General features: G+C 54.4%; 3 protein-coding genes across 10 annotated transcripts in view; 2 read left to right on the top strand and 1 right to left on the bottom strand.

Moving 5' to 3' along the window:
• The window catches only part of numb (NUMB endocytic adaptor protein), a 33,363-nt gene extending 27,225 nt beyond the window's left edge, over window positions 1-6,138 (top strand). For 2 of the 7 annotated variants that reach the window (XM_084482209.1, XM_084482206.1), the window contains 8 exons: window positions 296-370; window positions 604-627; window positions 794-934; window positions 1,205-1,409; window positions 1,779-2,090; window positions 2,576-2,746; window positions 3,209-3,313; window positions 4,203-6,138. In XM_084482209.1, the coding sequence (XP_084338335.1) occupies window positions 296-370; window positions 604-627; window positions 794-934; window positions 1,205-1,409; window positions 1,779-2,090; window positions 2,576-2,746; window positions 3,209-3,313; window positions 4,203-5,035 (1,866 nt within the window). In that variant the 3' untranslated portion in view covers window positions 5,036-6,138. The remainder of the gene's footprint in view (window positions 1-295; window positions 371-603; window positions 628-793; window positions 935-1,204; window positions 1,410-1,778; window positions 2,091-2,575; window positions 2,747-3,208; window positions 3,314-4,202) is intronic. The other 5 variants (XM_084482211.1, XM_084482207.1, XM_084482208.1 and 2 more) reach the window with 4 other exon arrangements.
• Window positions 6,139-7,132: 994 nt separating this feature from the next.
• exd2 (exonuclease 3'-5' domain containing 2) lies at window positions 7,133-13,319 on the top strand. Of its 2 annotated transcripts, none has more exons than XM_084481962.1 (9): window positions 7,133-7,182; window positions 7,752-8,281; window positions 8,392-8,648; window positions 8,909-9,035; window positions 9,405-9,778; window positions 10,041-10,147; window positions 10,427-10,562; window positions 11,031-11,408; window positions 12,101-13,318. In XM_084481962.1, exons 2-9 carry the CDS (start codon window positions 7,889-7,891, stop codon window positions 12,318-12,320), a joined length of 1,992 nt encoding a protein of 663 aa, XP_084338088.1. In that variant the 5' UTR covers window positions 7,133-7,182; window positions 7,752-7,888; the 3' UTR covers window positions 12,321-13,318. The 2 variants fall into 2 exon arrangements, with proteins under 2 accessions (XP_084338088.1, XP_084338089.1); XM_084481963.1 differs by having other exon boundaries at window positions 7,157-7,182; window positions 7,889-8,281; window positions 12,101-13,319.
• Window positions 13,320-16,803: 3,484 nt separating this feature from the next.
• On the bottom strand, window positions 16,804-24,295 carry LOC311362309 (BRD4-interacting chromatin-remodeling complex-associated protein; the record flags this gene model as incomplete). Its single annotated transcript, XM_084482132.1, has 12 exons — window positions 16,804-17,552; window positions 17,743-17,845; window positions 17,957-18,051; window positions 18,390-18,538; window positions 19,455-19,600; window positions 19,793-19,950; window positions 20,071-20,716; window positions 21,016-21,228; window positions 21,452-23,017; window positions 23,456-23,521; window positions 23,741-23,783; window positions 24,255-24,295. 12 exons carry the CDS (start codon window positions 24,293-24,295, stop codon window positions 16,804-16,806), a joined length of 3,975 nt encoding a protein of 1,324 aa, XP_084338258.1.
• Window positions 24,296-24,345: the final 50 nt, after the last annotated feature.

Below are 24,345 nucleotides of genomic sequence, written 5' to 3'. Positions count from 1 at the left end.
CTTCACCTCAGGGGTGGCTCCTCGTCCTCCTCCTCCTCCTCCTCCTCCTCCTCCTCCTCCTCCTCCTCCTCCTGCTCCTCCTCCTCTCTGAGAAAAAAACTTACTCTGTACTTTCTCACTCTTTCAGGTCAGGTGTGTGTGTGTGTGTGTGTGTGTGTGTGTATATGTGTGTGTGTGTTCGTGTTCATCCACACACAGCTTTTTACTCCGAAAGACGTCATAACGGGGGCCGCGTGTAGCGGTGGCGTGTTGCGCTGGCGCGTCTTAACGGCGCTCGTCTCTGATTGGCTTACAGGCGGGGAAGAAGGCGGTGCGCGCCGTGCTGTGGGTGTCGGCGGACGGTCTGCGCGTGGTCGACGACAAGACCAAGGTAGCGTCTGCTCTCCCGCCGGCCCTGTACGCCTTCACACCCTGGGCAACAGCGGCCCCTGCTGGAGGGAGCTGGTATTGTTGGTTCAGTTCTGCCGTGTGACAATGACGCTGTTGTTCATTTAAAGCCGGCAGCTGGCGTTTATTTTCATCATTCAGGTGGTGTTTTATCTAAATGTATCAATACATATTTTTGGATGAAGTCCATTGATGCATTTTTTTCTTTGTTTAAAGGCCGGGTCCCCAAAAGCAAAAACGGTAAAAAAAAGAAAACGGGCATTAAAAAAGTCAACGCAAAACCAAAGCACATGAATAAGACTGACATGGGGAGAAAAAAAAAATGCAGACTGTTCAAATCAAAGCTTTACCAACGATGCGTTAACAGAAACATCTCAGTAAGTACGGCCTCCCTCCACGCCCACAGGACCTGATCCTGGACCAGACGATAGAGAAGGTCTCGTTCTGCGCTCCGGACCGCAACTTCGAGCGGGCCTTCTCCTACATCTGCCGGGATGGCACCACACGCCGCTGGATCTGCCACTGCTTCCTGGCCGTCAAGGACTCGGTAAACGCACTATCTATAGATTATGATGATGATGATAATGATAATAACATCTGTGTGGGTCATGTGACTTGCGTGTGAGTCATGTGAAGGTGTGTGATGTGCGTGTCGGTCATGTGACGTGTGTTGTTAATGGGATGTGCGTGTGTGTTGTTAATGTGACATGCGTGTGGGTCCTGTGACCATGTGCGTGATGGTCCTGTGACCATGTGCGGGTTCATGTGACCACGTGTGTGCGGGTTCATGTGACCACGTGCGCATGCGTCTCCCCAGGGCGAGCGGCTGAGCCACGCGGTGGGCTGTGCCTTCGCCGCCTGCCTGGAGCGGAAGCAGAAGCGGGAGAAGGAGTGCGGCGTGACGGCCACCTTCGACGCCAACCGCACCACCTTCACCCGGGAGGGCTCCTTCCGCGTCACCACGGCGACGGAGGCGGCGGAGCGGGAGGAGGTGATGCGGCAGCTGCAGGAGGCTAAGAAAGGTCAGAGTTCGGGGGGCGCCGTGGGGGGGGGGGGAGACCCGCTTGTGTCCATGACACCCGAGGACATGCGACAATCGTTGTTGACACGCTAGGCTAACGCTCAACGCTAACTATAGCTATGCCCAGTGAGCTCACACCCTGTTGGATGCACTGGCTGGCAGAACGACGAGCTAAAAGATGTACAATACTAGTGCACTATTCGCCTTCACTTCCCAGTGTGGTGAATCGTTTTAACTCAACACGGAGGCTGTGCTCACACTGCACCCCATATGGTGTTGGGGGGGGGCTAGGCTAATGGCTAGGCTAACGGCTAGGCTACCGGCTAGGCTACCGGCTAACCGTCTTAACACACTGAACTCCTCCCAACAGCCGAGGCCGACCCGCGGGCCGCACCCCCGCTGCCGAGCTCCGCCTCCAGCGGCAACGGCTCCTCGGGCCCCTCGTCGGGGGGCTCGTCCTCGCCGGGCTCCTCCCCGCCACTGTCGGCCGCCACGCTGGGGCCCCAGGCCATCCCGCGGCGACACGCCCCGGCCGACGCCCTGGCGCGGCAGGGCTCGTTCAGGGGCTTCCCGGGCCTCAGCCAGAACAACTCGCCCTTCAAGAGGCAGATGTCGCTGCGCATCGGCAACGAGCTGCCGGGCGGCGGGCCCCCGCGGAAAGACTTCCCCCACAAGAACAGCGGTGAGCGGCTTGTGTTGTTGTGTTTAGTGTGGTTGGGTTTAGTGGTGTTGGGTTTAGGGTTGTTGTTGTGTGGTTGGGATTAGGGTTGTTGGGATTAGGGTTGTTGGGATTAGTGGTGTTGGGATTAGTGGTGTTGGGATTAATGGTGTTGGGATTAGTGTTGTTGGGTTTAGTGGTGTTGGGTTTAGTGTGGTTGGGTTTAGTGTGGTTGGGATTAGTATTGTTTTGCATAGTGTTGTGTGTTCAGTATGGTATGGTATTGTTTTGCATAGTGTTGTGTGTTCAGTATGGTATAGTATTGTTTTGCATAGTGTTGTGTGTTGAGTATGGTATAGTTATTGTTGTGTAACGTTGTGCTGCTGTCTCCATAGCCCTGTTGTCTGCTGCTGTGTGTACTGTTGTCTAACGTTGTGCTGCTGTCTCCATAGCCCTGTTGTCTGGTGCTGTGTGTACTGTTGTGTAACGTTGTGTTGCTGTCTCCATAGCCCTGTTGTCTGGTGTTCCCTCCCCAGTGGTGGAGGTGGAGGGCGAGGCCGACAGCATCAGCTCCCTCTGCAGTCAGATCACCACTGCCTTCAGCGGGGGGCCGGGGGACCCCTTCGCCTCCGCCCCCATGCCCAGGCCCACCTCCTCCCCACAGTCGCCGGTCGCTCCAGGTAACCCCCCCCCCCCCCCGTCTTCCCCTGCTGGCCGGGCCATGTACTGCTCCACTTAGTCCAGCGAGGTGTGTGTGTGTGTGTGTGTGTGTGTGTGTGTGTGTGTGTGTGTGTGTGTGTGTGTGTGTGTGTGTGTGTGTGTGTGTGTGTGTGTGTGTGTGTGTGTGTGTGTGTGTGTGTGTGTGTGTGTGTGTGTTCGCTCGCTCGCTCGCTCGCTTGCTCGCTCGCTCTCTCACTGGGCATGAGTTCGATCAGAAGCCGTTTCTGACTCAACTACTTCATCCGTCACATCTGCTCACTCTTAACTCTTCATTTGACATTTGTTTACATTTGCATCCACCGCCTAACAAAGCCGTTCGCTCACAGCATGTGTTCGCGGCGTGCGTCTGCATGTGTCGCGGCGCGCGCCTAGCCTAGCCTAGCATGCCCGGCTCTAGCGTCTTGTCTCTCTCTGTGCCGTAGTGAACGGCTCGTCGCCTGCTTACCCCCCAGCCCTGCCCCCTCCGCTGCCCGCCCGGGACACTAACCCCTGGGCTAGGCCCCCAGCGGGCCCCGCTCCGGCCCCAGGTAAGCACCACAGACCCCCCCCCCACCACCACCGGCTCACCGGAGGTCCGGTCCTTGTGTTTGTCCGGCCTGAGAAATGTGCATGATGTGTTTGGTGCTCGGCTTGCCTTTTCATTAGTGATTTAGCATGTATGCTATGGTCTCTTACCTTACATGCTAAAAGCTATGCTATGTCTGGCTATGGTCTCTAAGCATAGCTTTTAGCATGTAAGCCATGTCTGGCTATGGTCACTTAGCATATATATATATATATATTTTTTTTTATATATATATATATTATATTTTTTTATCAAAGCCAAGTTGGTTTGACAAAGAACTGAAGAGCCACTGCCGGGCCCCTAGCTATATCTCCATTCTGCCTGTACATCATCCATACATCATTACCTCATCCCATGCACTCTTCCCTTATGTGGAGATTTACTGCTCTGTTTACCAAAGGGTCACGCCTGGGGTCATCCAGAGGCCGTTGTACTAGAGGGAGAGTGGTGCCGTGTTTACTCAATGTTTCGCCACACTTATTAGATTCATACAGCAAGATAATAAAAACATTTCTCCCAGAAAGCCCTGACCCCTACCTGCTCCTTCAAGGGGACATATTACACCACCAGGTGTGAGTGTGATTAGCCATTACGAGCCGTTTGAAAATGTGCCACTTCTGACATCAGAAGTGGCACACACATCTAGGTGGGCGTGTCCACCTAGATGTCAAAACGGCTTGTAACGGCTAGTCACACTCACACCTGGTGGTGTAATATGTCCCCTTTAATGAATGAATGTCTGAATAGTATTGATATGGGGAACCCCCGTACCTCCACGGGGATCAGTCCTCAATGCGGTTCTGTTCGCCGCCACCACTCCCCTCCTGATGCGTTCTGTCCCCCCCGAACAGGAAGTGACTGGTCCACGTCGGCGGCGGCGACGGCGGCCCTAGGGGGCCCCGGCTCCTCCCCCGCCCTGCCCTCCCACCGCCGCACCCCCTCGGAGGCGGACCGCTGGCTGGAGGAGGTCACCAAGTCCGTCCGGGTGCCCCCCCAGCCCGGGCCCGTCCTGGCCCCCGCCGTGGGGCCGCACCCGGGGGCGCCCCCGCCGCCCATGGGCTTCCTGCCCCCGCCCATGCCCATTCTGCCCCCCCGCCAGCCGGCCTACCACGCCCAGCCGGCGGGCCCCTACCCGGTCTCCAACGGGCTGGCGTTCGGCCCGCCCAGCGTGCCCGTGGTGGGCATCACCCCGTCCCAGATGGTGGCCAACGTGTTCGGCTCGGCCGCCCAGCCCCCGCCCCCCGCCTTCGCCCCCCACCCCCACCCCCACCCCCAGATGCTGCCGCCGCCGGCCCTCCCCATGCCCCACTACGACCACGCCCACGCGCTGGCCCCCGCCCACTACAACAAGCCCCTCCTCCTGCCCCCCGCCCTCAGTCCCGCCCCCCTGCTGCAGCCCTCGTCCAATGGCAGTGCGGCGTTCAACGGCGGTGGCGGTGGTGGCGCGGCGGGGGAGAACTGGGCCACCGCCGCCGCCTCCCATCAGCTCCCCTCCCTGGCCCCGCCCTCCCCGGCCGTGGCCCCGCCCCAGACCTCCCTGGCCCCGCCCCCTCCCCCCGGGCAGGTGGACGCCTTCGAGGCCCAGTGGGCGGCGCTGGAGGGGCGGTCCCGTCAGCACGCCTCCCCCTCCCCCACCAACCCCTTCTCCAGCGAGCTACACAAGACCTTCGAGATCCAGCTCTGAAGCCCCTCCCCTCTCCCCCCTTCTCCTCCCGGATAGGAGGGCTCTGAAGCCCCTCCCCTCTCCCCCCTTCTCCTCCCGGATCAAGGGGGGGAGTGCTCTGAAGAACCTACTCTCCCCCCCTTCTCCTCCCGGATAGAGGGGGGGGGGGGGAGTGCTCTGAAGACCCTACTTTCCCCCCCCCTCCCCCTAGAGGAGGGGGGGGGGGGTGGTAGGAAGCTCTGAAGCCCCTCCTCTCTCCCCCTAGAGGGGGGGGTTAGGGAGCTCTGAAGCCCCTCCTCTCTCCCCCTAGAGGGGGGGGTTAGGGAGCTCTGAAGCCCCTCCTCTCTCCCCCCTTCTCCTGGGGGGGGGTTAGGGTGGAGCACCCCTACAGCAGTGGGAGAAGGAAAGACTTGAGGAGTGAAATATATAAAACTGTAGAGGCTGTTGTGGCGGCTAGAAAGGAGGGGGAGGAGGAGGAGGAGGAGGAGGAGTCTTCTGAAGCAGAGGGGGGGGTGGGGGGGAGGGGGGGAGTGATGGACGAGGCGTGTGGCGGCCCCGCCCACCCCAGCATCTCATAAGCATTTGCCTGTATCTGTTTTTGTTGTTATGACATCATGATCGTCGTCATCATCCTTCGCCGCCGCAAAGTGGTGTGGGAGACTCCGAACGCTGACCTACGACCTCCCTCCCTCCCTCCCTCCCTCCCTCCACCGCCCCCCCCCCCCCCCCCCACTGGCCTTCGGACCGCCGACAGCACTGAGAGACCCCCAGCTTCCAGACAGGAGGTGCCCCTCGATGACTTCACAATCAGAAGGAACGCGACCGAATGCCAAAATCTTTATTTTTATGCATCGAGTATATTTTAAATAGCTATGAAATCTAAAACGGAGAAGTCGTAAGTTATCTTTGCCAAAGGCACAGGCTAGCTACAAGGTGTGTGTGTGTGTGTGTGTGTGTGTGTGTGTGTGTGTGTGTGTGTGTGTGTGTGTGTGTGTGTGTGTGTGTGTGTGTGTGTGTGTGTGTGTGTGTGTGTGTGTGTGTGTGTGTGTGTGTGTGTGTGTGTGTGTGTGTGTGTAAGAAGTGACCCTATATATATATATTACGCATAAATATATATCTATAAAGAATCTATACTGAACACACCGCTGGTGGCAGTGGTAGTTTTCCATGTTCTGTAGAGAGGTTGTGTGAAGGGACTGCTGCTTTTACTCGTTTATTTAACGATTTTTATTTTTTAAAACGAAAAGCATTGCCGTCAAAGGTGTCCTGTGATTGGATGCCAGGATCGCATTGTAAATAAAGGGGCGTCATTGCAGCAACAATCAGTTTGGACCCGACAATGGCGGTGGCGCCCCCTGCTGGTGACTCCTCCACTAGCGCCCTCTTTTCAAACTATCATTTAATTTTAAATAGTTTAGTACTCGCCATAGTACTTAACATTTGATTTTTCCTCATGATCTTCCTTTTATTTGTGTTAACATTCTATATTTTTTCGGTATTTCCATGATTTTTTTTTATTTTGCACAAGCACTAAAATAGATAAAGGACCTCACAGGTGACTGTGATCCGCAGTAAGCGACGTGGCGACGGGATTTGTAGTTCTGCACAAGCTACGGCCCAACGGTCGGACCGTGGCGTCACCTCAACACGGTCTTCTCTCAATCTGGTTCATCTCTCAATGTCTTATTTTCCCTCGTCAAACTCTAGATTCTTTTTTTCTTTTCTTTTTTTTATCAAGCCTGTGAATATGATTTTACTCTGATTTTATTTTATTTTATTTTGTAATTCATGAATTTATTCCACTTTTCAGAAACATTGAAGCTAAAGGAATGAATAAATCTATGGTGGTAGAGGAAAAAAGGCTGCCTGTGTGTGTCTTATTTTGGCTCTGTGAATAAATCTACATTAACTGTAATAAGCAGTTAAAATCCTTTGGCTGAACAATCCAACGTTACTGAAGTCCGCCGCATGACTCACCGGGATGACGGAGAGAGTGGGAGCGCGTTCGTTTTCGTCCTCGACACCGTCCGATGGGCGGCGCTACGCGGAACGGTCCCGCCCCCTGGCCGCTGTCACTATAAATAAGGACCGGAAGTGCTTCATCACACAACTGCAAAGAAACGAGCGTGCATGTAGCCGGTTCTGGCCTCTTGGCTTGTCCTACACAGGTAACGGTTTGAACCTTTTAAGTCTATACTTTTTAGGTTTTACACGGTGAAGCCAATGCCAGATAAGGACCAATAAACGCACGTTTCGTTGATACGTTCATGAAATAGTTGTAGGAGAGCGTTAGCATGACTCACATTCTGACATGTCTGTCGTCGATATGATGAACAAATCGACGATATGATAAACAAGCATGTGCGACATGACACCATTGAAACGTCTGACGCTTGTCGTTGACGTTTGTCGCTCTGTTCATGACTAGTGCCCGTCTACATCTGCAGCTGACTGACGTACAGGTGTTTGCAGTCATCATTAGCCACATGGCTAGCGGTGGCTCAGACCTCAATACTTCTGTTGACCTACTAGTCCCGAGTCCACACGTCTAACCGCGTCGTGAGTATCGATTGTAGCTGCAACGAGTTGACGTAAATCATTAAAGATCGCCAATTAGGCAAACTGAGTGCTATCTGAACGCGTACGACCTGGCATGGCAGGCTCGTTTGGTTTATAATTAGTTTTCCAGGGGAATGCTGAGTCGCAAAGTATCATAACAGAGGATATTGATTTCCAGAGGTCCCCGGTGACAAGGGCAACGCCGATATCTCTCCATCCGGCGAAGAAGCACGTTGAACTCTGCCCCACAGACTGCATGTTTTGATTCACAGTCCAGAAACCTCCTCTACCCCCGTCCTTTTACCCCACTCGAAGATGTCTCCTCGCGGGTCCATCTCGACAGTCATAACGACGGTTCTCGGGGTGACTCTAGGCGGGCTGCTGATATGGCGCGTTTACCGGAGACAGAGGAAGCGGCTGCCTTGCAGTCACAAGGCAGTCGACCCCCCAGCGGTGGAGGAGGCCTCTCCGCCTCTGTCGGTGATGGAACCCAAACTCGAGTTCAAGGAGTCTCCAGCCACGCCGGTTTCTTCTCCTCCTCCTCCTCCGCCAGCTCCCTCCACCCCGGCGGTAGACCTACCGTCTCCAGAGCAGCTGCTGAGGGTGGCGCCTGTGGTAGTGGGCTCAGAGGAGGAGTGGGAGCGCGCCTGGCCCGCCCTGCAGAAGGACCTCGCCGTCTTCCCCGTGTTGGGGCTGGACTGTGAATGGGTAAAGAAGCGCGGCGTAAGAACAGTATTGCATGACCGTTTAGATCAGCTCATGTTGTTGTTGTGTCAGGCCCTCCTCACCCCGTCAGATTGTCGTCCCCCCCGGTCCAGGTATCAGTGAAGGGCCGGACCTCCATGGTGTCCCTGCTCCAGATGGCCTCCTACTCGGGCCGCTGTGTCCTCGTCCGCATGCTCTCCCTCCGAGGTGGGGGGGCGCGGTCTATCCCCCTCAGCCTGATGGAGGTCCTGCGAGACCCCCACGTCTTGAAGGTGGGGGTGGGCTGCTACGAGGACGCCAAGCGGCTGATCCGAGACCACGGCCTGGCGGTGGGGTGCACGGTGGACCTGCGGTACCTGGCCCTCAGACGGTGGGTTAGACCCCCCCCCCCCCCCCCCCCCCTTCATGTTGTGGGTTTGAACCCCCACATGTCCACAGGCTCATCTGTAGACCCTAGAGCGAGATGCCCCCCTAACCCCTGCATAGTTCTGTAAGAACACTCTGGATCACTGCTCATTATCCAGTGGTGTGGTGTCTCTATTCTGAAGGGTTCTCCGTGTTCTGAAGGGTTCTCCGTGTTCTGAGGGTGTCTCTGTGTTCTGAACGGTTTCCCCCCGCCCCCCCATCCAGGAAGGTGCTGGTGAACAACGGCATGAGTCTAAAGTCTCTGGCGGCCGATCTGCTCAGCGTCTCTCTGGATAAATCTCTGGCGCTGCGCTGCAGCGACTGGGAGGCCAAGAAGCTGACCGCCGAACAGGTGACCTCCTTCTCTTCCTCCCTCTCCGTTCTCCTTGTCACTTTAAGTTAACTACAGCTAACTCCTCCATGTTGGTAAGTGCATTCAATCGTGTGTGATGAGTCAGAAAATGCAATGTGGAGTATTGCATTTTTTCATATGTTTTTAAGTTGTTTTGCGCAGGTATATTTATACATTTATTTTATCATTTAAAAATGATATCACTGTCAGTTGACTGGTACAGTTTGCTTATTGTCATGTTTAATTTTATTTAATCTGAACTATCTCCCCCTGGTCATATTCCTCCACCCACCCCCCCCCCCTCCCGACCCCGGTCATGTGACCCGTCTCCCCTGGTCCATGTGACCTCTCTCTCCCACCTGACTGCAGGTGCGCTATGCGGCGCGCGACGCCCAGGTCTCCGTCGCTCTGTTCTTCCACCTGCTCGGTCTGGGCGGAGACTCAAGCCCCTCCCCCTGCTCCTCCTCCTCTAGCCCCGCCTACTTCTCCACCAGCCCCGCCCTCTACGCCCAGCTGGCCGGGCTGTGCCAGGGGCTGGTGGACGTTCCATACAGGGAGGGGCGGGGGTCCGGGCGGGGGGCCGCGGAGGGGGACGAGAACACCCCGTCCACGGGGGGCGGCGGCGGCGGCGAGCGGAGGCCGAGGAAGCTGGCCTTCGAGAGCCCGGAGACTGGAGACCAGCAAGTCCCAGACCCCCGGCGCAACCAGAAGAGGAAGCCCCTGGGGGTGGGCTACTTCGCCAGGTAAGGCGTTTGTCACCTCCGCCTTACCTTTGGGGGGGGGGGGATGGTGATGTACCGCTGATGTTATATAATTTTGGACCCACCCCCAGACTTTAACCCCAATTTTAAATGTGACCCTGCAGAGACCCTGGTTAGTAGAGAGGATTAGGGGCGGGCCACATTGCATTTGTTTTGAGTTATGAGAATAGTCAGAATTCGAGAGGGAGGGGGAGAGAGAGAGATCCTGAACTTGTTTCCAAATGACCCTCTCCCTTCCCAACAGGAAGTCTCCTCTCTATGACAACTGCTTCCTGTACGCCCCTGACGGAGAGCCGCTCTGCACCTGCGACAAGAAGAAGGCCAAGTGGTACCTGGACAAGGGCCTGGGAGGTACCGGACCACTAGTTACTACTATTACTAGTACTAGTCCCGCTAAGCAGGGAGGGGGACAAGTGGTACCTGGACAAGGGCCTGGGAGGTACCGGACCACTAGTTACTATTACTAGTCCCGCTAAGGAGGGAGGGTACTGCAGGATACTGTAGTACCAGTACTACAGTATCCTGCCCCCCTCTGTGTTTGTGTAGCCACTCAGGCCTTTACTGTAGTAGACTTCAGTGTGTGACTCTGTGTCTGTCTGACTCTGGGTGATCCTGTGTCCGTGTTCCCAGTCCTGGAGTCACAGGACCCCTTCGTGGTGCGTCTGCTGTTTGAGCCGGCAGGCCGGCCGGAATCTAAGCAGGACTACTACCTGACGGCCAAGGAGAACCTGTGTGTGGTCTGTGGCAAGGAGGACTCCTACATCAGGTGCGCCAGGCTCAGGGTTTAACGTGGAGGTGGCAGTCTGTGGTAGAAACCCAATGACTGGGAGCTAGATCTGAATCACCGGCTCTGATTGGCTGCTGAACTGACAATTTTCCACTGTTGACGTCTGTTATGGGGATCAGCAATCCTGACAACTAGGGCTGAACAATGTTGTGTTGGTTGTACTATAGAATGATTTATTGCTTGTTAAGTGAATAATACAGAAGATAAGGAACTTTAAAAAGAAAAATCGAGTGCTAAATCGCAATCGCAATATTGGTCTAAATAATCGCAATTTGATTATTTCCCCAAATCATTCAGCCCAACTGAGAACTAGATTATGTTTTCAAAAAGCTTTAAAAAAAAAAAGAATACAACCATGCATTTTCCATTGAGCAGCCATACTTGTAGTCCATTGTCCCAGTCCTCCTCCTCCTCCTCCTCATCCCGTTCACCCGCTCCGCCCTCCAGGAAGAACATCGTCCCCCACGAGTACCGGCGCCACTTCCCCCCGGAGCTGAAGGACCACAACTCCCACGACATCCTGCTGCTGTGCACGGCGTGCCACGCCGCCTCCAACGTCCACGACGGCTCCCTGAAGCAGCTGCTGGCCGAGGAGCACGGCGCCCCCCAGGGGTGCGAGGAGGGGGTGCGCGTCCTGGAGGACTCTGACCGGCGTCGCGTGCGCTCGGCCGCCCGGGCGCTGCTCACGGCCGGCGACGCCCTGCCGCAGAGGCGGCACTCCGAGCTGCAGGCGCTGATCCGGGACTTCCTGGAGCCGGACGGACGGCCGGACGGCGGGGAGCTGACCCCCGAGGACCTGCAGTACGCAGCCGAGCTGGAGACCAGGTGAGCAGGGGCGGGGCTTCAGGGAGAGGGGTGGGGGCTTTCCAGGTGAGTGGGGGAGTGGGCGGGGCTTCAGGGAGAGGGGTGGGGCTTTCCAGGTTAGTGGGGAAATAGGCGGGACTTTCCAAGTGAGGAGGGGAAGGGGTGGAGCTTCAGGGGGATGGGCGGGTCTATCCAGGTGATCGGGGCGGGGCATCAATGTTTGGTTGAGTCCCGGAGACTATAGTACCATCGTTGTGTAACTCTTATCAGCGTTATAATATGCAATGTTGTATATGAAATCTGCCACACACCGTAGCATTATACAAAATGTTTCCGGGAAGTCAAACTGTCACTCGAACGCGGACAGTCACAGTGATAAAATGGCATAGATTACTATGTTTGCGATCATATAAGACAAGTGACCATGTTTAAAACAAAATTAGTGTGGTTTCGGGTTCAACGGCTTTGTAAGACCTGCAGGACGGGAAACGTGGGAGAGGTTTAGGAGAGAGTAACCTGTCACCGACATGGTAACGACATGACGAGGTTAACGATGTTAATCTCATTAATCATCGCTGTCGGCTAGCGCCAAACAATATGCCCGTCTGTCTGCCATCAACGAGCGCAGCTGTGGACTCCAACATGGTTTTACTTTCTAAATATATTGGGTTTTCTGCCCACACCCACCTCCTCCTCCTCCTCCTCCTCCTCAGGATCTTCAACGCGTCCTACGTGCCCCACGGCCTGAAGGTGGTGCGTGCGCAGGCGGAGGGCGGCGGCCTGCGGGGCCTGATGGAGCTGGAGCGGCGCTGGCGGCAGCACTTCCTGTCCTCCATGCGGCCGCGCCACCTGCCCCCGCTCTGGGCCGTCGACCACAACCACAGGAAGTTGCGCCACAAGTATGGCGAGGACCTGCCCGTCCTGCTCCTCTGAAGAACCCGCCCACCCCCACCCCCATCCCCTGTTGCTCGTGGGCACCACGGCGGCAACCAGCACGGAGGAACGCTGACTGGAACCAGGGCGGTTGGTGGGACCGTTGCCAAAAACTATGTTCAACACGGAGACCCTCCCGGTGTTCCGAGAGCCCCCCCCCCCCCCCCACACTCGAGGGCCCAGCGCTGGACTACAGAACCTGAATGTACCAGAGCTCGTTTCTGATTGGACCAGGGGCGACCCGGTCCGGTGCCAAAGACAACCCGTCGGATGAGGTGTACAGTGGGCGGAGCTTGGTGCGCACATGCTCAGTCCACGGCCCTGACGGCTGTCCCTTTGCCCCTCCCCCCCCCCCCTCCACATGCAGGCCAGCAGTCCTCATCTACGGATCTATTGAACCGATTGATTAACTTGGTTGATTTTAATTTTTTTCGGTTCATCTGGATATTTATTCACATCCACAGATAAGGGAACATAATCAACTATATAAAACGGAAACACTCATCCTCATTGGACGGATGACTTAACGATATCAGCTCTTATTGGACGGATGAAATGACTCTCTTTTTCATTGGACAGATAAAACAACAGCAGGGTTCAAAGGCACCAATCAAGAGCATCTCACTCCCCTGATGGTCACTCCGTAAGGTGACCTCGGAGGACCTCTCTCTGGTTGGTCCTTGGGGCCCCTGAGACTGGGGTGCCCCTGGAGAAGGTCCAGGTGGACCCTCTCGTACCACGCCCCCTCTGTGTTCCCAGGCTCCCCCTGAAGGCTCGGATATTTCCCCGGCCCCTGCACCCAGGGGCCCCTAAACCTCCGAGCACGACCGAGGGACCGGGTCCAATACTTCACCTCCGCCACGGTCTAGATAGTCCGCTTATGTTTTTTTTAATGGGATGGAGTGAAGAGACGTAAGGATGTAAGAAGTCTGCGCCATGAAGTTTATTTTAAAAGAGATTAAATGTTTGGCTCAACATTTTAAAAAAATAAATAAAGTTGTCTTTGTATTCTGCTTCCCAGTTTTCTCTAGATCTCTTCTGTTGTCTCCATTGATTTGAGACCTTTTCAAACATCCCGTAGCTGAACTTGAAGCGGTGACACTGTGCAACCAGGTGTGATTAGCCGTTACACGCCGTTTGTAACGGGAGAGGAATCTGCCCTTCCCTGCACCTTAGTGACATCACAAGTGGCCGTGTCCACCTAGATGTGTGTTGGATAGATCAGTCTACCAGCCTATGCAGTGAACTGTGGCAAATGTTGCTTGTCTATCCAGCATACATCTAGGTGGACATGCCCACTTGTGATGTCACTAAAACAAAGGAAGAGGTGGAGTTTTAAACTGCTTGTAATGGCTAATCAGACTCACACCTGGTGGCATAATATCACCCCTTTAAATGTCTCTGTAGCACTCACACTGGGCTCAACCAGCAAATGATTTAATGGTTTAAATCTGCAGGTTACAAGTTAACTGACTGTGACTGATGTTTATGTTGTCATATTTTCAATGAAAGGCCATGAAATATATTCTAAAAATCACTTTCACAAAACAATGTTTAAATGTATAGACCATGTGCATCAAATCATCCATGGAGATCATCTCTGCTCTGCTGAATTCCTTGAATCTTCTGTTCGCTACTTGAAGGTAAAAAGACAAAAAAAATGCAACTGACAAATGTTTCCCATTTAATGTTTTAATTTCTTACAAAATCACAGTTTAATAAATAGTCTGTAAAAATGAGTAGAAAAGTGGTTTTAATATTTAATATATGAATCATTCGTGACTTTCAGGTCAAAGCAGTCTTTAGTTGAATTTCTTTTTTTTTTTTTTCTTACAATCTAGTTTTGCTGAATTAAGGCCTCTTGATTTTGGCATTGGAACAATCCGTCAGTCGAATGGTTTGTATCTGGAGTTGAATTGGGGAGATGGCCTCCCTCGGTTCACAGTTCAGTCACAAATAAAAAACAATAAACCTCAAAATAGGACAACGCGCTGATTAACTCCTGGACGACGTTCGACCGAAATATCACGTGCTGATCAGACGCATACCGACCAACGGCCACTTCTCTAAAGGAGAATTGCATCGGTTAGAATAGTGATGCACCTTTCTGCAACTTCGTAAATTAAAAGGAAAGTGTTCAATATCGAATATGTTTCGATAGACGTTTGCTAGTATGTCTTTGCATTATATTAATTGGTCTATCTGTAATTCTCCTTCGAAGGAAGTGTAACCGTTGACGACGGCGTTGTAACGTGTGTTCTGAATGACATTGCTGTCTAGTGACCTCGTTACGGCGTCACACCCTAGCCACGCCCCCTCTCACCCACAACACTAACCTTACTGCATATTATTGAACAACTTTGATCATCCCAGCTTTAGAACAGAACAAATACAAGTAGTTTAAGGACAAAGCGACATGGTAAGGAATGAGAAGGCCTTTTGTCAAATGTCCCTAAATCACTATTTCACATGAAGGGGGCAGTTTGGTTCAAATGTTTCACATCTTATAAACCACGCGGTAGAATAATGTTATCGCAGTATTTAAAACATTAATCTTAATCTCTAAAGACATAGTTCACTTAAGTAAGGCATATTCTGAACACTACATTTAACCTTAAAGTTGTCTCCAAAGAGCAAGAATTTGACACTTTTAATTCATAATACATCACATTTAGATTTAGATTTGACAGCGAATAGAAAGATTCATTCCATTTTCTGAGAACCTTTTGCTCAAATTTCATAATAGGGTTTGGCACTTCTTATGCAAATCATCTTTCTATGACTAAGGGATTAAAATGTCCCCTGGACAGGATCCACCTTATTATACAGGAGAGAACCAACAGATTGTCAATGTCATGTAAAACATTGCAAAACATTGCTTGGAAATACAACAAAGCACAGTGGGCAAGTGCTGCAAATAAATAATGTTAAATATAATGTTCAATTGTGATATTGTCTTAATTACGGTTGTTTTTTTGGTCAAAGGCTGTATGCTGCAGTCAAAGTATTGTCATACATTGGAAGTGAATATTAAAACGACCAAAGTGACTGCATAACCTTGCTTGGTTTCTCCACTTCCCAACTGACTGCTGGTCTTACTGGTGTGGTGACCTGTTCTGTGACCCCTGAACGCAGGGAACTGCCTAGAAGACACAGTATCTGACCTTTACTGAAATACATGGGCACCAAACGATAAAAAAAACACACAAACACACAGTTCCCTTGTGTTTGTCACATGACGACAACATTTCCCTCCATTTGTTACGCGCCGTCACTGCTCTCCCCCCTCCCCACCACCCTCCCACCCCCCTTTTATTGCTTGCGTGATAAAACGTACTGCTACTTTCTTGGTCTTTCTCAAAACACGGACATTGAACTACAGCTATCTCACGTCTGGCCTATCACGGAAAGACGGACTCGTCGGCAGTGGGGGAGGGAGAGGAAGGGACAACGCTGACATTTGCTGGTGATTTCAGAAAGAAGCTCACGTATTCTTTGGGGTTCACTCCATGAAGACAAAATGGAGCCTGCTGAGTTCAAGATCAGCCGTGGCCACCGGGGGGGGGGGGGGGGGGGATTTTACAAAATGACGGACAAACTCGACCACCTCAAATCACACCCTAAGTTCAGGCACGCAAAGTCAAGATAACTATTCAATATTTTAGACACACACACACACACACACACACACACACACACACACACACACACACACACACACATTAACCTACTGCATTTCTCCGTCTTCCTCGCCACAACTCAGTTTTTAAAACACGTTTGGCACGGATTATCAAAATAAACACCCTGGAAGCTTGGCACTATGCAAAGTAAAGTTCACATTTTAAAGGAATCTTATTAAAAAACTTGTGAATCGTTTGTCTACGCCACACGTGTCGGTTCTGCTCACTAATATTTAAATACTATATGCTGATGACGCCGGTCCGTGGTGAACCTCTGGATGAAGTTATGAACTACCACTGGAACTGTAGAGCTGTTCAAATAGAACTTTGTTTCCACGAACATGTACACCAAAATGAAGTATCTAACATCTATTTACCGTAGATAGTGCTGTCGTCTGCTTTGCATCTGGGTCCCAGTGCCCCTCTAGACCCCGCCCATACAAAGACCACCCACTGTGGTCGCGATCGGTCGACACACAGAGTAATCTCTTCAATCTCTTCTGGCTCTGGCCGCTCTGTTTCAGGGCGCCCACGCCGCGTCAGTCCGCCCCTGTAAAGGCAAGCACGCCTCTCTTTAACGCAGTGAGGCCAGCGTTCACCATTGAGACCCCCACGATGGAGACCCCCACGACGGAGACCCCGACGATGGAGACCCCCCACGATGAAGACCCCCACGATGGAGACCCCCACGACGGAGACCCTGACGATGGAGACCCCCACGACGGAGACCCCCACGACGGAGACCCCCACGACGACATGGGCCCGCTGGTGGAGGTCAGCCTGCCACGCCCACGCCGGTCAGGCTACCTCACTGGTTTCCCATCCAGGATGCCGGTGAGGGCCTGGTCCAGGGAGGGGCCCAGCGGGGCCCTGGACTGGACCCCGCTGGGCCCCTGAAGACGCTGGAGCTCCAGGATGCTGTCGATGGCGCTCTGCAGATGTTCAGTCAACACGTTGTCCTCCTGGCGGGGTGAGGCCGCTGGGCTGGCCCTAAGCTCCGCCCACAGGGGCACCTCCGGCCTATTGCGTTTCACACAAGGGCTGACATCACGAGGCGGCGAGACGGACCGCGGCTCTGAGGCGGTGATAGGACCGGCGGGCTTCGCCTCGGGCCCGGGGGCGGTCCGGGTTTCAGCGGCCTTACTGACGGGCGGGGGCGGCCCGGCGGCGGCGGCGGCGGCGGCTTTAAGGGGCGGAGCTCTGTTGGATATCCCCTTGCCATTCAGAGGCCGTGGAGGCGGCGTGGCCTCTCCTAGCGCCTCCATGTCCCGCCCCCTCACAGAACCACCGCCGCCGCCGCCATTGGTCAGCAGGCCGGCGTGGTTCCGTTTGCGCGCCGGGTCGCACGCGGCGTGGCGGACCACCTTCCGGGACCCGGACTCGTGCTTGATGGTGAGCCGCAGGCCCCCCCGGGAGCTGGAGCGGTAGGTCTTCAGACCCGGGGGCCGGTCCGACAGGCGGGTCCAGGTGGGCGGCGGGGACGGGCTGGGGAGCGGGCCGGAGGGGCCGCACGGCGAAGAGGCGGGACCGCTCAGGGCTGCGATGAAGGACTCTGGAACAGAAGCAACGGCTGGTGTCAAGACGGACCCACGGGAGTACAGAGGCCTTATGACTCCTCTCTCTGTCAGACGGCTAAAGGCAGACGTATCAAGACATGTTCAGATGGTTTCATGTGAAACCCCTTAACCCCCCGGGGTCTGGTTCCCCCGGGGTCTGGTTCCCCGGGTCCTCTCCGGGCTCACCTGGGTCTCTGCGGGCACGCCTCCGGTCCTCCCCCAGAGCGAAACGCTCGGCCTGCAGGAAGAGCCGCTCCAGCATCACCATCTCCGCCGAGGGGCTGTCCTGCTGTGGGACCCCCAGTGGGGGAGCAGAAGGTGAGCTCAGACTAGAGGAGACTGGAGACCAGACGGTCACCAGGCGTTTATCTTACAGCACGAAGAGGCAGCGCTGTCTCACCTGAGCCTCAGCGACCAGCAGCTGTCTGTATTTGTTGACCATGTCTTTGGTTCGCTTCAGAAGAAACCCGGACACAGAGTCAAACTCCTGGTCCACTGGAGAGAGGGAGGGAGGGAGAGAGAGAGAGAGAGAGACACTTCATTACACTGGAGTTATCAAGTGGAACAAAATCTGAGGCGGTGTTATCTGCTGCTTTCAAAGATGCATTAAGGTCCATTTTGTCCTTCCTGTCTGCTAGTTTAGTCCCAAAATCAATCAATCTGGAACTGACGTTTTCAGTAATTAAAGTCATTAAACTATTCCTGGACCCGGTCTGAGAAGGTGCAGTCAATGCTGTCTGTGTGACATTTCTAAAAGAGGAGGGAGGGTTTTTTTTAATGACTGCATTGTGTGAATAAAGAGTCCCTGGAGGAGACCCAAAGCCCCTGCTGACCTGGGTGGAATTGGTCCTGGGGGGGTAGGGGTCCAGCGCAGGCGTGGTAGGGGAGCAGGCGGCCCACGGCCTCCCCCAGCGTGGAGAAGGACGTGTGGGTGTAGGGGGTCTGGATCGCTGCCTGGTCCAGGAGCTGCTGGTTCTGGAACCTGAGGAGTAGGAGGGTTACACAGGGAGGGAAGAGGTACTACTGGTTCTTCAATCCATCTTTTAATATATAATATACGATATGATATAAATTACTATACATAATATATATGTCATATATATGATATAAATTGCTATACATAATATATACAGTATGTCATATATATGATATAAATAGCCTAACAAACACCTAACAATCATCTGATTGGCTAGGAGATTTCTGCTTGCCAGCAGCCCCTGTGGCCTCCATCTGCAGGCAGTGGGTTTGGTCCATGCTGCTGGGAGTGCATTCTCAGAACAAGGAGGATAGGCCTGTGATTGGACAGGTGCCGACAGTGATGGTGATGAGAGGAGGCGTGATTGTGCTGAAACCGGTCGTTTGCAACAACCCTCCCGTTCACCGTGCTGCTTGGGTGTCAATCACTTTTATGGAGCCAGAGGGAACTGTGTGGCGTGGAGCCAGAGCGGTGAAGTCCCAGTGCTGTGTGTCTCTACCCAAACCAGGATCAAACACTCATTAACACTAACCATCGCCTCTGACTGGGCCAAGGCCAGACCAGAAATGCTAATTCGTTTTTTTCCTCATTTATGAGCCGCTTGAATCCAACGAGTCCTTAATGAGCAGGTAGGCTGTGGGCATCATTCTGAAGGATAACTACCTCCGCTAGGCTAGGGATACGGGGGATCAAACCAAGAACCTTTCTGCTGAGAGTAAAACGCCCAGAAACTACCCTGCCCCTTAGGCCCCATAAACCCCCCCCCCGATATCCCACACATTGAAAACAAACTAAATGACCTGTAGCCTTGACATTCTCTTCAGGGTTCAACACTAACGTCTCCTCTGCGGTCGTAATCTGTTGTGAAGATGTGCTGCTGTGGTATTGTGTAATACCTGCACTGCCAGGCATGGCCGCATACCTGAGCCGTCGCATTGCAGGGGTGGGTCTGTCCTCCGTCACCTGCTCCACCTGTTCTGCCAGCTGGCCCGAGGAGGACGACAGCGCAGAGGACATCAATAGTGGAGAGTCCAGGTCCGTCTTGTAGTCAGACAGATACGACGCCTTCTGGTAAGTAAGCAAGTGTGTTGAGATGGATGGTCTCAATTACAAGTAGGAAACTCATTTAGTTATTTGAAATCTTTGGTTAGGTTTGTTGTGGACTATTGACTACTTCTATAACGTACTTCATAAAAACAATGATGAGATCTACTGATCCATTGAAGGATTTGGTTTCCATCTTCCGTGTCAATGCCTCACCTGGCAGTCTGACTGCTCCTCGGGCTGAAGGTAAGGTTCCTGAAGGACCTCCAGGTGATCCAGGGGTTCGAGGCCCCCCAGGGCCTGGATTATTAGAGACGGCGGGGGGGCATCAAGGGAAAACTCTGGACCCTCTAAGACCAAGGCAGCTGCTGGCTCTGAGGAGGAGACACCAGCGAGAAGGTGGAATTAACATGTGGTACTGACAGACGAACGAAGTTGAACTGGGAGAAACTGATTGGGTGATGTTCAAGTTACAGGAAGCTGATGTAACCTACTGCTTAGTGAGTGCTGTTGGAGCGCCGGTTCTTCTGTTCCGCTGGAGAGGCTGGTGGGCGTGGCCGGGGCCCCATGCTGCTGGTACTGGTGGTGATGGTGGTGCTGGGACAGGTTGAAGACCTGGTCCTGGTCCGGGACCACCACCTCGGGATGGGCGTGAGGCACTGAGGCCTGGGTTTGGATGTCGGACACAAAGGCTTCTAAGACATGGACCTGGGGTTGGATTTCAGACAGGGTTTGAGGAACTGAGTCCAAGTTCTGCATCAGAGGAAGTGAGGCCTCCAGGGCCGGGGGCTGGATTAGGGACCGAGGCTGGTGACCTGGTACTGGGGCCGGGGGAGTCTCTGGTGGAGATGGAGCCCCCTGGTTGATTGGTGAGAAGCTGGGTGATGCTGTGCTTGGTGTCTCCTGGACAGGACGGGATGAACGGTGTTCAAGTGCTTCCTCAGAGTCAGGCGGGAGGGGGGAGGCCTCCACACATTGGTCCACGAGTGCAGCAAGGGTGTCAGCCTGGCCCATAGAGGACTGTATCTGGGACAGAGCCTCTCTCTCATTGTCTGGGGTGGAATCAGGGGAATCCATCAGCCCGACTGGTAGAGCTCCCATCAGGAGCTCAGAAGGTGTGATGGGAGAACTAAGTGCTTGCTGCAGAGGAAACAAAGTCATGCAGATAGAGGGGAAGTGGGTTAACAGATGGCGTATTTTGGTTATAATGTCCCCATCCACACCATCTGAGGCCAATCCTTGTCCATATAAGGTCCATCTCTGCAATGTGACCTTTGTTCACATATGATGCATGTATGAGATTACATGATGTTACTTACTAGTATTGGCAGATCATGGGTCAATGACTTGTTACATCACCCAATACATTCATCAGCGATTACATCCAACACTCAATCAAATCCAGCCCTACATCATCCAACCCTCTGGTGACCTCTGACCTGTTGGAGTTGCATCAAGGCCTGGTTGGTAACCATGGAGTGGTCCAGCTCCTCCACGTCTTGGCTCATCTCGTCTGTTTGGGGCAACAGGGGTTTGGAGAGCTGGGGGACCGGGTCCGAGACCAGAGGGGGTCCAGCTGGGGCCTGGAGAACGGTGACCACCGGGGGAGAGGGGGGCTTGACGGAGACGTGATGGACGACTGGTCGGAAGGCCTTTAAGGACACAAAGAGAAAGACGTGATCCTATCACCCAGATCTTGGTGAATTCCCCACTCTGTGACATTAATAATGAAGGTCATGGAAAGAACAGAAATGTGCACCTTTAAAGAACCATCCATTTTAAGGTCTCTTAACATTATTAGGTCTCCTTCCCTTCAATCTGATTCTGGTTCATCTAAACCTCCACAGCCATGTGAAGAAAGGCGAGGGAACCTACCTGTGATAGTTGGTGGAAGGTCTCTTCTGGATGGACCCTCTCTTCAGGAAGCGTGCGGTCTGCCAGAACCACGACCGAGGCCTGCTGAAGGTTCAGCTGTCCTTCGGGGCCCCCGGCCTGCATGCTCGGGGCCGGGGCCGCGAAGGGAATGCCGTGCACCAGCTGAGAGCCGTTCAGGATGGAGATGGAGGTCAGGTCAGGGGGCAGCACCCCGGAGCTGTTGATCAACGTGATGTGGTTCCCCAGGGCCGAGTTGTGGACCAAAGTGGCCCGCTGACCCTGCCCCCCCCCCGAGGTGTAGGCCCCGGCGAGGTGCGCTGGCATCTGGAAGACGGTGGGGGCCGCTGACTGGAGCTGCAGAGACCCAGAGAGCACGGTGGCCTGGCGGAGGGACAGCTGCCCGGTAGGGGTGGCGAAGACGGGGCTGAAGTTGAGCTGCCTGTGGGGAAGCGTGAGGATGTGGGGCCGGTCCACCAGCTGCCCGGGGGCCGCGGCCACGCCGTGGACCGAGGACCCCTGGTGGCTGGAGGTCAGAATGGGTCCCGCCGCACCGGCCGGCTGGGCGATGGTGACGGGACACTGGCCCGGGAGGAGGAACTGGTTCTGGCCTTGGAAGAGTCCCTGGGGCTGGAGCACGAAGGAGCCACCCTGGTTGACCAGCTGCAGACTGAGGGGCTTGCTGAGGTGCTGGTGGGCCTGCTGCTGCTGCTGCTGTTGTGAAGGTGGAGCCTTCGACCCCGCCTGGGACAGCAAGATATTAGACGAGGGAGTCCCAGGGACAAAGGTGAGACCCTGTTGGCATTTTTGCCCGCACGGCTTGGGACTAATCTGAACCAATCTGGGCTGGATGCTGATGGGCAGTTTGGGCTGGATGTGGAGAGGGGCTCTCTGCAGGAGGATGCCAGGGGAAGAGGCGGTGGTGGCCGCCCTCAGGCCCGGGCCCATCAGGTGACGGCCGGTCAGGCTGGGCATGGCCTTGTGGATGATCATGCTGGAGGCCTGGCTGAGGGAGAAGGAGCTCTCCGGGGGCGGGGCGGGGAACACGCTCCCAGGCAGGAGGCCCATGAGCTGGGGAGGGCCGGTCGGCCTCAGGGAGGGACAGCCGGGCCCCACCGCCAGCAGGGAGGGATGAGGGGGCTCCACGGCCGCCTGGGTGTCCCTGGGCAGGGTCTGAGGTTTGGGGAGGAACGGCGGGGCCAGCGGTGGGAGCAGGAGAGGGGCGGGGGCGTAGAGGGACAGGCCGTCTCCAGGGTGGACCAGGTCGGCCTCCAGGGCCAGGGTCTGCTCTGTGATGTCCGCCTCCTGGAGACTCTGCTGCAGAATGTCACAGGCCATCTCCTCCTGCACCATCTCCTCCTCCTCCTCCTCCTCCTCCTCCTCGCCTCTTCCGCCCACATCCTCGTCCTCATCTTCTGGCGGTTGGTGGTCTCCCACCTCCTGCTGCACCTCCACCTGGGACCCCTCTGGGGAGGAGAGCAGAGCCTCCTCCAGGAAGGAGAGGTCCACGCAGCCCGGAGGAGGCGTGTCGGAGGAGTCCCTGACATCTCCCAGCAAGGAGACGGGGCTCTGGGGAAGGAGGAGGAGGAGGTGGGGAGGGAGGGGTTCTCATCATCTAATTGGCATGGTTTAGCCGTTACCTGCACAGATGCTGCGGGTGAATCACTCTCTAAAGGGTGTGCCTGTGTGTCTGAGCCCATATGTGCCTGTGTGTGCAGTGTACTCGTGTGCGTTCCCCCATGTGTATGTGAGTGCCTGTGTGTGTGTGTGTGTGTGTGCGTGTGTGTATGCAGTGTACCCATGTGCTTGTACCGGGGTGTGGCGTGGTGTTAGTGTGTATGTTTTGTGTAACGTTTTGTGTTTCTGTGTGTTTCTGTGTGGATGCAGTGTACCTGTTTGTGTATGCAGTGTACCCGTGTGTGTGTGTGTGTGTGTGTGTGTGTGTGTGTGTTTGCAGTGTACCCCTGTGTGTGTGTGTGTGTGTGTGTGTTTGTGTGCTCCACTCACCGGGGGGTCTGCGAAGAGGGAGGGCTCCCCGGAAGACGAGGAGATGAGCAGGTCCTCTGACTGCAGCTGGAGAGAGAGCAGCGTTTGAGGGCAGGTCCCCAAATACACAAAAAAAAATGTTAAGTGTGTGTCTGTGTCTGAGTCTGTCGTGTGACGTTGTGAGTCTGTCCCCAAATACTACAATACTTCCATGCTGTGTCTAGTGCTGTGATAAAGAGTGGGCGTCTGTTAAAGTGCTACCTTGTGTATTCTATTAATAGAACAATAGCGGTATGGTTCTCTCACCTCATTGGTCCCATGGAGGAAGTCGTTCAGGGCCTGGGGGTCACTGGGAATGACAGAAGCAGACCGGGTCAGACAGACGGACAGACAGAACCAGACCAGGTGTGACAGACGGACAGAGAGAACCAGACCAGGTGTGACAGACGGGTGCATCGATGAATATAAAGATGAATGGATGAATGGTTGAATGGATGACCCGAGTTAGACGTGTTTAACAGAAATGTAATGTATGTTAAATGAAGGTACAAAGAAATTGCCCTTCTGTTGTATGAGTTGCTGTGTCCACAGTCCCAGTGAGTGAGTCACACAACACTGACTCCAGGATGTTTATGAGGCAGGGCCCGGTGTCCTCCAGGGTGGACCTCACTCCTCACTGCAGATCCCGGGGTCGCTGGTTCAAGCCCCCGCGGTGACGCAGAGTGTGGCACCCGAGAACTGACGTGACATTAACAGCAATGGATGGGGATGTTTCAAGAGAACCCGGAACATCCCGGAAACATCCTCGACCCGGACTCACCACAAGACGTCAAGCAGGCATGTCCCATCTTCATCGTCCATGTCAACTGAAACGCACACGACACAAGCATGTGTTAATTTAATACTATTTA

The sequence above is a fragment of the Micromesistius poutassou genome, assembly GCF_964030765.1.
Source record: "Micromesistius poutassou genome assembly, chromosome: 17".
Taxonomy (NCBI): domain Eukaryota; kingdom Metazoa; phylum Chordata; class Actinopteri; order Gadiformes; family Gadidae; genus Micromesistius; species Micromesistius poutassou.
This window is presented reverse-complemented; position numbering and strand designations above follow the sequence as displayed.

What these genes read in the sequence shown, in the direction of transcription:
- exd2 (XM_084481963.1), top strand. Translation starts at nt 7,889, where the DNA reads ATGTCTCCTCGCGGGTCCATCTCGACAGTCATAACGACGGTTCTCGGG. An exon ending in TGGGGCTGGACTGTGAATGG is followed by an intron (nt 8,282 to 8,391) that starts GTAAAGAAGCGC and finishes CCCCCGGTCCAG; the next exon opens with GTATCAGTGAAGGGCCGGAC. An exon ending in GGGGTGGGCTACTTCGCCAG is followed by an intron (nt 9,779 to 10,040) that starts GTAAGGCGTTTG and finishes CCTTCCCAACAG; the next exon opens with GAAGTCTCCTCTCTATGACA.